At 33.1% G+C, this 15512-nt stretch overlaps 1 protein-coding gene across 1 annotated transcript in view; it reads left to right on the top strand.

Annotated features, from left to right (window-relative positions):
• Window positions 1-15512, top strand: part of TBCK (TBC1 domain containing kinase) — a 114388-nt gene that overhangs the window by 56547 nt on the left and 42329 nt on the right. Inside the window, exons 7-14 of the mRNA XM_017852588.1 lie at window positions 1138-1198; window positions 2630-2691; window positions 3303-3364; window positions 4330-4478; window positions 7201-7339; window positions 8887-8986; window positions 14703-14752; window positions 14991-15120. Of these exons, the coding sequence (XP_017708077.1) occupies window positions 1138-1198; window positions 2630-2691; window positions 3303-3364; window positions 4330-4478; window positions 7201-7339; window positions 8887-8986; window positions 14703-14752; window positions 14991-15120 (753 nt within the window). The remainder of the gene's footprint in view (window positions 1-1137; window positions 1199-2629; window positions 2692-3302; window positions 3365-4329; window positions 4479-7200; window positions 7340-8886; window positions 8987-14702; window positions 14753-14990; window positions 15121-15512) is intronic.

Raw genomic sequence — 15512 nt, forward strand, 5'->3', positions numbered from 1 at the left:
AAAAAACAAGGACCTCTTCAAGGAGAACTACAAACCACTGCTCAGTGAAATCAAAGAGGACACAAACAAATGGAAGAACATACCATGCTCATGGATAGGAAGAATCAATGTCGTGAAAATGGCCATACTGCCCAAGGTTATTTATAGATTCAATGCCATCCCCATCAAGCTACCAATGAGTTTCTTCACAGAATTGGAAAAAACTGCTTTTCTTCTCTATTAAAAAAAAATCAAAGCATCTCTCTTTTCTATAAACACCAGATAATCTTAAGCCTTTTCCTTCTAAGTTTATTTAAGTGATCATATAAGCTTAATTTGTTTATGATAAGAGGAATATAATGATAGCCAACATTAATGAAGCATATTCTGTGTTATGTAACCCTCACCATAACCTGTGGTATATGTACAGTTAATATTTTAATTTTACAGATGAGAAAAGTGAGACTTCAGATGGTTAAGCAGTTTGCCCAATTTATGTAACTATTTGGTGGTGGGAGAGTCCAATTTGGCACACATTCATTGCTCAACTCATAAATGCTGAAGGCGTAAGTGTTTGACTCCAGACCTTATATCAAGGAGCCTCCTGAGGCAGACTAATAAGGAAATAATTAAAATATAATGTGTGCATCTTAAAATATACCAGGTGCTGTAGGAGCATGAAGGATGGCTGTCTGAAGTTATTGTGGTAAGAGAGTATTACGAAATTTTTTAATGGAGAAACAGGCTACCTGGATCATAATATTTAAGTAAGAATTAGCTCGGTAGATGAAAGTGTATAATCAGTCTTACCCAGGGGGCATCTTGCTCTCAATAAAGTAAGACTCCACGTGGCCTGGAATACCTCTAGATATCCAGGTATGTGTTGATCTCAGAAGTGAACAATGCTTACATCAAACTAGAATATAATGACCCTTAGATGTATGAAATGTTTAAATGATACATATTATGCAACACTTTCTAAAATGTTATTTCACCTGTAATTTTTCTTTAGTGGAGCTGACTTTAAAAATCCAATAAAACTTTTGGAGATAAATGGAGATGCCTGATAAAACCAGTTTCAGTTATAAGGGGAGAAAAATACCTTCCTAGAAAAAACATGTAAATATTAACACAAATTTCTTTTCTCATTTTATTTAGGGAAGAAAATTATTTCAGAGCTTGGATATTTCTGAAAGACTAAAATTTTTGCTTACTTTGGGTAAGTGTCATATAATTGCTTATCTTTCACATATAAATATAACTTAGTAACTATTAGTAATCATGCACATTGAGGATGTGTTCTTTTGAAATAGTGAGGACACTGAAATATCCCCCCTTTACTCAAGTTGCTAATGATCAGTGGTAATGATCAGCAGAACAGCATATGAGGTCCCTTCTAAAACATTACAGCAGAAATGTCTTTATTCTCTGAGGAATTTTAACCTAGATGGAAATAATCTTAGCTTTATGATCTAGCCAAGTAAATTAACTTGTGAAATCAAAATATGAGAATATAAAATTGTATTTCTGTAGCAGTTTACCTTCAGACAATGTATCTTAACTTTTGGGCTATCTTTCTATTTGATGAATCATGTACAAATAACAACTCAAGAAGAATATTGATTTTTTCCATATAAAAGGTTCATACGAATTTTCGTGTGTGTGGATCCAAACATGTATAATTCAAATTAATAAAAATTTATGTTATCTACTTTAGAGTGGAATTAATTAAGCACGTTTGGTAATTAGGGAGAGAAAAACAGTGATAGAACACTTTATGCAAAAGAGTGACAGATTAGTATCCAAGTTAAAAAGATTTACAAATAAGAATATGTACGGAAAAGTGTTAGTAAACATTAAATAATAATGAGTTATAAATAAACTTGCAAAAGTTTTACCAGATTTACCACATTTAATTACAAAGGTTGATACTATAGCTATTAAGAAACCTTGGAGATTCTTAAATATGGTCTGTAATCTAAACTTATACTTTAAATTCCCAAATAAATGTAAGTACATTTTCCAAATTATGTATAATAAAAACAAATTAGTCCTGTAATCATAAAACAAATCTACAAAGCCTTCTTAAAAGCGCTGTTTTGTACAGTCATTTCTTGAAGAGGATTGGTTCTAGCACCCCCACATGTACCAAAATCCATGTGTCCTGAAGTTCCACAGTCGGCCCCACAGAACCCGTGTGTATGAAAAGTCAGGCCTCCATACATGCAGATTTCGCATCCACAAATACTGTATTTTCAACCCATGTTTGGTTGGAAACAATCCACAGATAAGTGGCCCTATGCAGTTTAAACCCATGTTGTTCAAGGGTCAACTATGTGTGTCTGCATGTATATATTTAGAGAGAGACAGAGAGAGCTAGAGTATCTTTACCTTCCTTATAAAGGAATTGCTCCTTTATCAAACTGTTTAAACTGATATCTTTCAGTGTCAGTTATTCAATCAGTATTTGTCTGAAGCTTTTCATTTTTATCAAAACGTGTAAAAAAATTTAACAAAATGATAAAATTTTCAGTATTTTAAGTTCTAAAACTGCACTACTGCATTAAAACATTTTTGATCAGTTTATTTTCTGATTTGTTGGATAGATTAGAAAAGTAGCATTTATTCATATAGTTTTTCTGTTTTATAGACTGTGTAGATGACACTTTAATAGTTCTGGCTGAAGAGCATGGTTGTTTGGACATTATAAAGGTTTGTCATTAATCTGGGTCTTAGTCCATTTGTGCTACTATTAAAAAAACCTGATATTGGGTAACTTATAAAGACAAAAATTTATTTTTCTACAGTTATTGAAACTAGGAAGTCCAAGTTCAAGGCACCAGTACGTTTGGTTGTCTGGTGAGGGCTGCAGTCTTCTGAGAGAGAAACACTGTCCTCACAAGATGGAAGGGCAAGCTAGGCAATTGCTATGTGAAGTCTCACCTTTATAAGCCTCTTAATGCCATTCACCAGGGGAAGAGCCCTTATGACCTAATCACTTCTTAAAGGCCTCACCTCTTAATATCATCACATTGGCCATTACATTTCAAAGTTCATAAAGCCTGAACTTTGGAGGGGACACATTCAAATCATAGCAATCTGTTCATGAAAATTTATTTTACGCACTTGGGATCCACTTGGAAGCTATTTTAAAGCAATGCTTATTTCTCTTTAAGTATTTGCTTTTCACAGTGACAAAATTTGTATAAAGTACAAATAAAACTTTTAACACATCAAAACCTTCTAGCTTAGCAAACGTTTGAATAAAGTATATTTCTAAAATTGATCATTTTAATTAATTATTTTCTCTCTTTATTTACCAGGAGCTTCCTGAAACTGTGATAGATCTTTTAAAGAAGTGCCTCACCTTCCATCCTTCCAAGAGGTTGATACTATTTAGAGATTGGGATTACATTGAGATCCTTTACACATAAGCAATTGATTTTTTTCGTATTTGTTTTAATATAATGGATTAAATAAAGATAATGTATGTATGTAGTAGTATATAATTGACATCAGTATCATAACCATGAATGATGTAAGCTTTCATTTTTTGTGAATAATTGAAAAAGTAATTAAAGTTAAACCATGGTCAGAAAACTGACATATACTAAAGAAGTTACTAGTACATTTCCAAGCTTTTAAGTAGAATATCAACTAAGACTGTGGAATGTAGGTATTCCTAGACCCAATAATAACATCAGTGAAATGAGAATAAAAGTTTGTTATCAATATGTGTTATAGCAGTGAACTTGGATAAGTGGTGTGATAAACTAACAGTTGTTGATAATCAAAAAGGATTTCTTAGAAGTTTCATTAATTGACTTTGACTTGATGATGTCACTACTAGTCATACAACTATTCCTAAACTCCTTTAGTATATAATGTTTGAAAATAGTGTATACAAATTTATCTTTAGAAAAACAACTTTATCAAAACATGTTAGAGAGAAATAGTAGTTTTGTGTGGATGTACCACATTAAGGGACAGGAAGAAAAGCCAAAAGGTATTATTATAATAGTTTGCATATTTATTATTTAATTAAGATATTCAGTAAAGCAGGTGAGTGCTAGTCAGGCTAAAAGTAAACAATGCAAAAGCTTTTATGGAATGATATTTTTGATACATCATGAGGTAAAGTACAACATAAGTAAAAAAAAAAATCAGTATTTACTCAGTTATTTGATTGTAATATAAAAGTATGCATCTAGACTCTGCAAAGGAGAGCTGTATTATTTTCTGTGCTAATGAGGTGTTTAAGACTTTCAACCAGTCTCTTGAATGCATGCCATTATTTTAGGAAATTTTTTATGAGTTTCATTCATGCTCTGTATTTTAAATGTTCTCAAGGCCAACCCCAAATGAATTAATGAAGGACAAAGTGTTCAGTGAGGTGTCACCTTTATATACCCTGTTTATGAAACCTACCAGTCTGTTTTCATCTTCTCTGAGATGTGCTGATTTAACTCTGCCTGAGGATATCAGTCAGTTGTATAAAGGTAATGATAAATTAAAGCATAGAAAATAATATGAGCCTTGTTTTTAAAGGAAGTTTCCTTATCCTACTTTCAGTTTTGAATTTATCAACAATATATATTAGTGGAATCATGGGAACTAAGAGACAATTCTGGAAGTGATTAAAATATGACTGACTGGGTGCGGTGGCTCATGCCTGTAATCCCAGCACTTTGGGAGGTCAAAGAGGGAGGATTGCTTGGTCAACACAGAGATATCCTGTCTCTACAAAAAAAAAAACAAAACAAAACAAAAAAAAAAAAAAAAAAAAAAAAAAAAAAAAAAAAAGTATACACACACACACACACACACACACACACACACACAAATATATATGTATATAGTTATTCAGAGCCTAACTTGCTTGGATAATATCAGAGCCTAACTTGCTTGGATAATTATCAGATCCTAACTGAACTGGTGAGGGGAAATAGCAAATTGCAGCTAGCTCTAGCCTTCTGTGTGGTGGTTAAAGTTAACAGAAGCATTCTATAGTCAATCCTGTGATTAGTTCTGAATCTTTAAGTGAGCCTGTGCTTCTAGCCTTTAGACAAGTGCTTCCTTGCCCTTAAGGAGTGGCTAGAATACACATAAACACACACACATTTGAGCTAACAGTTTATCCTTTATATTTAAGTTACTGATATTCTATATAATTTATTTATAACTGATCTCTAAAAATAATATTATTGATAAGAATTACATACCATTATGTTCTGCATGTTGAAGAGAATATCAGCTTTTAGACTTTCAATTCTTGTGTGAAGATTACAGCTCTTGGAACGTAAGGTTTAGTGACACGAGTAAGTTACCTTTATTCTGAAAAGTTTTTATGACTTAAGTCATGGCAGAAAATGGTTACTAAACATTCATTCAATTAAACATTTATTGAGTTCCTGGTATGTGTCACATACTGTATCTTTTTTTGTTTGTTTGTTTGTTTGTTTTGAGACGGAGTCTGGCTCTGTCGCCCAGGCTGGAGTGCAGTGGCCGGATCTCAGCTGACTGCAAGCTCCACCTCCCGGGTTTACGCCATTCTCCTGCCTCAGCCTCCCAAGTAGCTGGGACTACAGGCGCCCGCCACCTCGCCTGACTAGGTTTTTTTTGTATTTTTTAGTAGAGATGGGGTTTCACCAGGTTAGCCAGGATGGTCTCGATATCCTGACCTCGTGATCCGCCCATCTCAGCCTCCCAAAGTGCTGGGATTACAGTCTTAAACCACCACGCCCGGCCCACATACTGTATCTTTAAGTAACATTCATGCCAAATGGGAAGGCAGACAGACATTTAGTTATACAATCACTATTATAAATGAAGGTCAATATGAATATAGCACAATGGCAGCATAGCAGGAGCACCTAATTGTGTATTTCTGCCTGGGACATCAAGGAAGACTTCAGAAAAGGCAGCCAGCCATTGCCTTGAGATAGGAGGGAAGGAACAATTTGTGTTGGTTGCCTCCCCATGTGCTATTTTCTACCCTTACTCCTTTTTCAATATAGAGTGTAAAATTTCCAATACTATGTATTCATTATAAAGGGTGAAAATTCCAGGTGTTTTTTTCTATGAGCAGTAAGCTTGTGAACTAGAGTTGGCTAATTGGATCTAAATGAAAGTGCTGGGCATAAGGGCTACTTGTAGGGAAAAAACAAATTTTCTTGTCAAGAAAGTACTGCAGCATAGGTTCACCACTTCCTTCTCTTCTTAATGCAGGAAATGGTCTAGAATTTTGATAAGCGTAGGCCCCTCCTATACCTATGATTTTATTAGGAGAGATGAATAAATGTCTTTATTATATAAGCCACTTTTAGTAGTATATTATTTTCAGCTAGGAGCATTCAAATTATTACAAAAATTAAATCAGAATCTGCCAGTCATGGCATACCTCCAGGTAGGAGAAGGGAAACACCAAGGTCCAGCTCGTTCTAGCCACTCCTTAAGGGCAAGACAACACTTTGTCTAGAGTCACTGGCTCACTTAAAGATTGAGACCTAATCGTAGGACTTAACTACAGAATGCTTCTGTTCCCCACACCTTAACCACCACATAGAAGGCTAGAGCTGGCTGCACTTTGGTATTTCCCCTCTCCAGGTCAGTTAGGCTCTGACTAACCGGTTTATCCTGAAGGCTGACCTTGTTAAGAACAGTGCTCATCGTATTTCAGAATGGTTCCATTTCCTCTGCCACTGCTGGAAACATAAGGGTATTTTCCTCTAATATTTACTGTGAGAACCGTGTCAATCTCCAAACTTTACAAAAGTGTGCGGGTATCCCTTATGACTGGTTCCCCCTGGAGTTTTTGACTCTCAGAGTTGTCCACACTGAGCTCCAATAATTTGTCAATTACAGTTTAGGTTTTCCAAACTGGGCACTGGTTCCTGAGGCACTACTCATGAATGTCTGTTCCAGAATGCTGCAACTCCCTGTATTCTGCTGTCTGTCTCCAGTCCTGGGGACAGAAGTTTGCCCTATGTCCTCACCTCTCTTACAGATCCAAGAATGGTTGATTTTTCAGTCTGTTCAGCTTTCTATTTGTTGTTAGGATGGAGTAGCAAATTTCAGCCTCCTTACTACTAACTAGAAACTGGAAGTCTGTACTTCAGTGTTTATTTTTTTTTTTTTTAGAATGGCAGCTATTACTGCCTGTTGACTTTTAATAAAGGTAGAAAATATAATACAATGATTCCTTAAATTTGCTTTTAATAGGTATAAATAATGATTACCTGTCAGAAAGATCTATTGAAGAAGTTTATTACCTTTGGTGTTTGGCTGGAGGTGACTTGGAGAAAGAGCTTGTCAACAAGGAGATCATTCGATCCAAACCACCTATCTGCACACTCCCCAAGTAAGGAAAGAAACTTCTCTTGGAAATTTAAATAAATAAATACATGGTAATAATTATACTTATATGGTAATAATAAAAAAGAAAATTGGTTGTTTTTAATTTTTTTTTTGGTAGACGTCCCAACTAAGTGATTATTGGAAGCAGTTGAAATCAACACCTTGTTTGATTGGCCAGAGGTTCTAATTGCAGTTCCCATCACTTGTCTTTGATCTGTAATTTGCTTTGTGACCTATTGGAAGTGAAAATATTATGGAATATCTTGTAATAATTGATGTTAATGAAAAATACACAAGTCACAATAGAATATTTAAGAGAGTTAATTAGTTTGCCTACTAAAAACTATATTCTTTTGCAAATATACTTGAAAGTATAAATGAACTGTGTGGTCTCACTGCATGTCCTAGAGATCATTACTGTGCTAGTGTGTTGCAAAAAAATCTGCAAAACTGTATAAGAAGATAATCATGCTATAAGTTAGACTGCAAGTTAAATACCTCTACAACCTTGGGGCTAAGATTGTCATTAACATTGCTATTCATGTTTGTTCATAAAAATATGAACCTAAATTTCTTGAGCTTCTGCTAATACTTTAAATTTTTAATTTTAGGCTTTGAGAGGCAAGGCAGGTGGATTGCGTGAGCCTAGGAGTTTGAGATCAGCCTGGGCAACATGGCAAAACCCTACCTCTACAAAGAAAAAAAATTAGCTGGGCGTGGTGTTGTGTGCCTGTAGTTCGAGCTACTCAGGCAGCTGCAGGTGGGAGAATCACCTGAGCCCAGGGAAGTTGAGGCTGCAGTGAGCCGAGATCATGCTACTGCACTTTAGCCTGAGCAAATGAGAGACCCTGTCTCAAAATAAAATAAAATAAAATTTTAATTTTTAGATTTCAAGACTTACGTTTGATCACTGTAGGCAACTGTAGAAGTAATCTGCTCATCACTTTTTTCTTTCTAAACTTTTGTATTGTTTGGATTGACTAGTTTATATTTTTTTCTCTTTTAATCTGATTTTTAAATGTTAACTTTGAGTATACCACTCATGCATTGAATTAAGTAGACAGTAAGAGGTAAGATTATGGAAATTGTAAGAAGAAATGGTTTAAAGGGTATATAGATTCTTAAAAGTAATTTATTGAAATTGTAAACAAATTTTATTCATTTATTATTTAATATCCTTTCTTCTATGAGGTTGCTATCCAATATGCTTTTCTTTCTTCTTCCCTTTATCTTTTCCACTCGTATAAAGTTTCTTGGGAAAACACTGGGCTAATGTCAGGAGAGTACTGTTAGCATTGAAACTGCATGAACAAAGGGTTGCAAATGACACTTTTGTTTTTCTGAAATTTTCTTATATTCATACCAACTCAAGAGTTACTTAAAAATGAGACTTGTTTGAAGAAATCTCAATACATTGTTTTATTAAACATCCAGTCTAAAGTTTAGTTCTTTTTTAATGAAGGGATTGATGACTTAGAATAAACTTTACTTTCTAGAAGAAACAATAAACTGGATTTTGTGTACATATTATTTTTTAAAATTTCTTTTCAGTTTTCTCTTTGAAGATGGTGAAAGCTTTGGACAAGGTCGAGATAGAAGCTCACTTTTAGATGATACCACTGTGACATTATCGTTATGCCAGCTAAGAAATGTAAGAATGATATTTTGACAGTTCTGCTTTAGTATTTTTTCTTTAATTAAAACCTTACAGATACACAAGATATTGTGTATGCCTCCTTGATTTCACAAAATATGGGAGAGCTTCTGTAAAATATGTGCCCCAGAGTATAATTGCATCCTACAACTTCAGCTTTATTACCTGAGTGTTCACAAAAATGATTTTATCAGTTTATCTTTTCGCCATCATTGGGTAACTGTTCTCATTTCTTTATTTACCTGGTAACACTTTCTTTTATCAAATTTTAAAAAATTGTTAATCTAATGATATGGAAAAGTATTTTGCTGTAACACTAATTTTTAATTTCGTGATTATAGTGCAGTTGTAAGTCTTTTCATATATTTTATCACTTCGCCTACCTCTTTATGCATTACTAGTTCATATCTCTTGTCAGTTTTTCTTTTGAGTGATTTCTTATTGATTTGAGGAGTTTTAGAACTATATCCCTGATAGCGTATCTTTGTGAGCTGTATGTCATGGAAATATATTCTCATCTGTAGCTTTTCCTTCAACTTTTGATTATTTTATTGAATAGAATTCTAAATTTTATCAGTATTTTCTTTTATAGTCAAATGTATTTTGATATATTTTTTCTTGTAACTTATTTAAAGTAATAGCAAGGTTATACATATATTTTATAATGTTTTTATATATTTCTTTTAAAAGTTTTAAATAATTGTTTCCCATTTAGTTCTTTAATCCACCTAGAATTTATTTTAGATTACATTGTAAGGAAGGTATCCAATATCGTATTTCATTGATTAAAAAAATACCCCTTGTGTCAGTACCATATATTGAATAGTTTTCTCTTCACTTTTTTGATGTGCAATACCAACTTTTTCTATGTGCATGGATATGTCTCTGGGCCTTGGTATTCTAATTTGTTGGCTTGTGTTTCTAATTTTAGCAAATACCACATTGCCTTAATCTATAGTTTTATGTGAACTATTGATATCTAGCAAAGGAAGACGTTCAGTTTTTTTGTCCTCAAAATGGAGTAGGAGCTCTTTAACATCTTTCTCTACTAGCTGATTTTTATTATCCTCATAAAGACCTTCATAAAAAATTACAGGGTTTTGATTGACATTGCATTGAATTTATAGGTTAATTTGTAGAGAATTGATGTATTTAAAATGTAGGGTTTTATTTCTTGAACATGCCTAAATAAATATGTCATTTATTTGTCCTATTTTATATAACAATTTTCTTTTTTATGTCTGTATATCAGTTATCAGATTTATTCCTAAGGTAATTTATTGTTACTCTTGTAAATAGAATATATATATATATATGTGTGTGTGTGTGTGTGTATGTGTGTATATATATGTATGAGTATGATTTTTTCCAACATTTTTTAATAAAAATTTTTAAACAGAAAAGTTGAAAAGCATTTTCAGTGAACAAGTTACCACCTAGATCAACCATTTGATATGGTCTATTAGCAAAATCAAGTTACACGTATTCATTGACCTACTATGTATAGCTGTTTTGTTCTACAATGGCAAAATTGAGTAATTGCAATAGAGACTACATGGCCCACAAAGCTAAAAATATTTGTTATATGTTCCTGCATAGAAACAGTTTGCTAATCTGTGACCTAGATTCTATAATTAACATTTTACATGCTTTACCACATGTCTGTCTATCTTTCTAGTCATTCATCAATCCATCATATTTTTTGTTCTTGCATTTCAAAGTAAAATGAAGACATTACTACAATTCAGCTTACACATTAGAGTTTGAGATTTGTTTATGGTTCTTTTCTAGGCAAAATTTTCATGTAGTAAAATGTACAAATCTTAAGTATACCAGTAGATGAGTTTAAAATACACATCAATAATATTTTTTCATATAGTAAAATGTACCAAATCTTAAGTATACCAGTAGATTATTTTAAAAAATGCATCAGTAATATTTTTTTAAATACCATTTCAACTACTATTTTGTGCATGATTAGTAACACAATTGATTTTTTTATGTGGATTTTGTGTCAGGCAACGTTGCTGAACCTATTCTTTTCTAAATAAGAATAGGACTCTATAGAGTCTCTGTGGTTTTCTTGGAAATGAAGGAAGAAACACTACCTTAATTCACTTCACTCACTTCATCTTTTATCATTATTTTTGCTGAGCCTCTATAACACTATTGAATAGAAACAAATAGTGGGCATTCCTGTCTCATTTCTGTTTTAAAAGGTTGCTTTTATATTTCATAATTAAGTATGATATTTGTTGCACTGAGCTATAGACATCTATTCTTAGTTATAAGTTTTGTTATGAATGGGTGTTGAATTTCACTGAGTGTTTTTACTGTATCTATTGGGATGGTCATATAGTTTTTTTATGTATTATGTTAATGGATTTAATTATATTGATGGGGTTTTTCAATGTTGAGCCATATTTATATTTCTGGGATAAACCCAATCAGATCATGATTTCATTTTTCCTTTTTTATACATTTGTGTTTCGATTTTTCTAATATTTTGTTTAGAATGTTTACATTTCTGCTTCTATTTGAGATGGGCCTGTGAGTTTCTTTTCTTTTACTGCAACATGCTAGTTTGGTATCAGGGGTGTACTAGTCTCATAAGATAAATAGGAGAGTATTGCCTTTTTTTTTTTATTCTCTGAAAGACTTTATATGATTACATATATCTATTTCTTGAATGTTTCATGGGAGTTAGCTTTAAAACCATATTGTAAGTTAGCTTTAAAACCGAAAACAATATTGTAAGGAGTTAGCTCCTTATCCCTATCTGGGTGTAATCATTACTTTAGTCTGCTTAATGGTTATAAGTTTACTCAGGTTGTTTATTTTGTTTTTAAATCATTTTCTAAAGTTATATGTTTCAAGACCTTTAAACTTGCTCTTCCCAGTGCCTCTAACACTCTTGCGCTGCTTCCATTTCCTTTCTTTCCATTCTCTGCTGAACCGTTACCTATTGGTGGGCTTTTCTTGGCCATCCTTTATCAAATAGCAATGCCACACCTATCCCTTGTATTCTTTATCCTGTTTTGCTTTTTTCCTCCATTGTACTTCTGTTCATTTGATATATGTTTTCTTCCTATATGATAACTGAATGAAGGAGTGAATCCTCTTATTATATAGAAGCCCTATTAATATTGTAGTAAAGTACAGGGGAGAAGTATTTTATAATCTTATGATTAAGTCCCAGATTTTAGTGAGCCTGTGTACCTGGGCTGTGACCTTCACAAGGTTTCTCAGCTTCTCCCACTCCTCTGCCCCAACCTGAGACAGGAAAGCTAGAGGGACTGGAGTCAGGTATTTCTTTTCGCCTACATCAAAGACTGGAGTGGACTGGAGTTGAATATTTCCCTCCCAAGTTGGCTAGATTTCTGCAAAACCCAAGTTAGTTAGGACCTGGCAGAAGAGTTTCTCTTTAAGGCAGACCTCTCTTAAGGAAAACAGAGTACTCTGGCTATATTTCGGATTGATTACTTTCCACCTCCCCCTGCAGGAGTTCAAGGGTATTTTTCTCAGATTTTCACCCTGGGAACCTAGTGGGACCTGTGGAGGTTAATCTCATGGAAGCAAGGAAGGCCTCCCTAAGGCTGGGCCTCCAGAAGTTTTTCTCTCTCATATTAGTCTGTGCTCAGCCTGCAAGTATTAGATAATTACCTTTTAATTGATCTTAACAGGCTCCAGCAGTGGCTCTGTTCCTGGTAAGCTGTCATTCCACGTATTCGAGGGTCCCTCCAGTTTTTAGGACATCACAGTGCTCTGATTCTGATAGATGTGAGACAAGTTCTTGATTTTCAGTTTGTTCAGCATTTTTCTTGTTAGAGGAAGAATGATGCCTTCTAAGCTGTTTATATTTTGTATAAGAAAGTGGAAGTCCCAGCCTTTTTGTTTTTAACCATTCATAGGCAAAGCTAAAATAGGTACCTATCCTTGTTTTCTGTCTAAGCTAGCAATTCCCCTAGTTTTTATTTACGTGGCTTTAGAAGGGTCTTCTCCATTCTGAAGGTCTGTTATGCAGGTTCCCAAACCTTTATCCCATTATGGTCTAAATCTCTAGACCACAGTTATTAACTCCTTTCTCTCTAGGCCTGGTTTTATATCTGTTATCACAGCATTTTCCTGATGTTTTAAAGCTTAGCTAACCATTTAATATTTTACATGTTATGTAGTAGGACAGTATTAGAATCCCTTGTCTGCCATAATGCCATCAACAGAAAATTAAAATATATTATTATTACTACTCAATACTCTGAATTTATAATCTCTTTGAAAGAAAGGATGTGGAAAGTAACAAAATAAGTAACAATACCATGCAGCAAACAATAAATTACATCCAAAATATATGATTTCAGCTGATTTTGTTTTGCTCTTTATTTGTTTCTTCAATTTAAATATAATCCAAGTTAAATGAATGTAGGATTCAGGTCTAAATATCTCAATTCCTTTACAGTTCTACTTGTGAAATTTAAAATACTTTTCTTCTGTAGTTATTAAGAAATATTAATTTGCTGATTCTTAAAATGATATGGAAACCAAATAATTTTTATCTTTAGTGTTTTCGTTCACCTTTTAAAATTCCTAATGTGCAAAATTTTTATTTAGAAAAGACAGACAAGATACTTACTAGATAAAATCAATGACATTCAGGATACTGAAAACTAATCTTTAATAACAAGATATGTGTATTAATAATGCAGTAACACTTGGGAAAAATTAATTTCTTTACTTAAAATTTTAATATATGAAAGATATACCTAAAGGTTTATTAAAATAGGATAAGCGTATAGCACATTAATTTTTAGAGGAGAACCAGGTGTAAATTCAGTGTTTGCTGAATTCTTAATGTTGAGTAAAAGATTTTTCTTCAGCTTTAACAATTCTGGGAATAACTCACATGGGTGCACAATGACTGATCAACGGAAGATCAGTGCTTGCTACACACACAGCTTGAACTTCTATGTCAATCCCATAGGAGCAGACATTCTGCCTTCAAGTTGGAAGTTGAACAGCAGAGCAGTGGGCAAGATGGCATTAACTTTAATCACCTTGCTTAGAATGTGATTAACATTTTACTTTACTACTGCCTTCCTGCTTCTGATTTTGAAGAATACCTGTAATCCTGTCAGGGTTGTTATTTGGAACAACTATTAAAATGACTTTGTAAAACAAATCATTAAGTAAACTCTGTCCATTGATTTATTAGCTATTTGAGTCATACATGTTCAAAGTATGATGTGAGAAATGTTTTGGAATCCTTTTCTAGCACTTTTCTTTTGACTTAGCTTGTATTATGCCAAAGCAAAAATAAATCTAAGTTGTTCTTTTAATATGTACATTGCTATATAGTACCTCTTTTTAATCATCTTTCTTCATATAACTTAAAATTTTTTTCCCATTCATTAAGTTTTATACTAGTGCTAGTAATTCTGAGTTGTGTTTGGAAAATATATCATGATAGGTGTCTAACATTTATGCGTGATACCTATAGATAAGAAAAAGAAAAGAGAAGTTGTTTTTCACAGCCAAACCTTAATCAGTAGAGGCATTGTATGCTTGCATGTTTATAAGAACTGATTTTTAGATTCTATTTTATACTTTTCTAGGTCCCTTTATAAATTCATAGTTGTTGTGTTACTTGTCTTTTAAAACACAGATCAAGGTTTCTGCCCAATATGTTTATACATAAATATTGTCTTTAAATACACAGAGATTGAAAGATGTTGGTGGAGAAGCATTTTACCCACTACTTGAAGATGAGTGAGTATATATAGTCTCATTTTACGTTTATTTTTCTTTCTATTTATATTAGATTTATAAGAATTTTATACATTTTCTTTGAAATGTGTTTCCTAAATAGAAAATAATAACCTGATATTTTGGTTTATTAAAATTTTGTGCTTTTTCTGAAATCACTGTCGGTAGACTTAGGAAGAAAAAAGAAAATGTTGTAACTTTTGTCCATTTTTTTTTTTATTGCTTTTGTTCTCTTTTACAGCCAGTCTAATTTACCTCATTCAAACAGCAATAATGAGTTGTCTGCAGCTGCCACTCTCCCTTTAATCATCAGAGAGAAGGACACAGAGTACCAGCTAAATAGAATTATTCTCTTTGACAGGCTGCTAAAGGTATGGATTCTAAAGTATAAAGTGTTAACAATAGCCCATATGGAGTTCTTTTTTTTAATTTTTTCGATAATTCTTAGGGAATCTTGAGTAATAAGAAGATTAATTTTTATGACCTATCTTGTCTGGTTAGCTTTCTTTAATTTTAAAAATGATACATGTTCTTAATAGGTAAAATTAGAAAGTACAAACAAAGTGTGGTAATATATGCAAAATCATGTTAGACAAAGGATTAATGTCCTTTTTTTTATTTTATTATTATTATACTTTAAGTTCTAGGGTACGTGTGCATAACGTGCAGGTTTGTTACATATGTATACTTGTGCCATGTTGGTGTGCTACACCCATCAACTCGTCAGCACCCATCAACTCGTCCTTTACATCCGGTATAACTC

The sequence above is a fragment of the Rhinopithecus bieti genome, unplaced genomic scaffold (genome assembly GCF_001698545.2).
Source record: "Rhinopithecus bieti isolate Rb0 unplaced genomic scaffold, ASM169854v2 scaffold_35305, whole genome shotgun sequence".
Taxonomy (NCBI): Eukaryota; Metazoa; Chordata; class Mammalia; order Primates; family Cercopithecidae; genus Rhinopithecus; species Rhinopithecus bieti.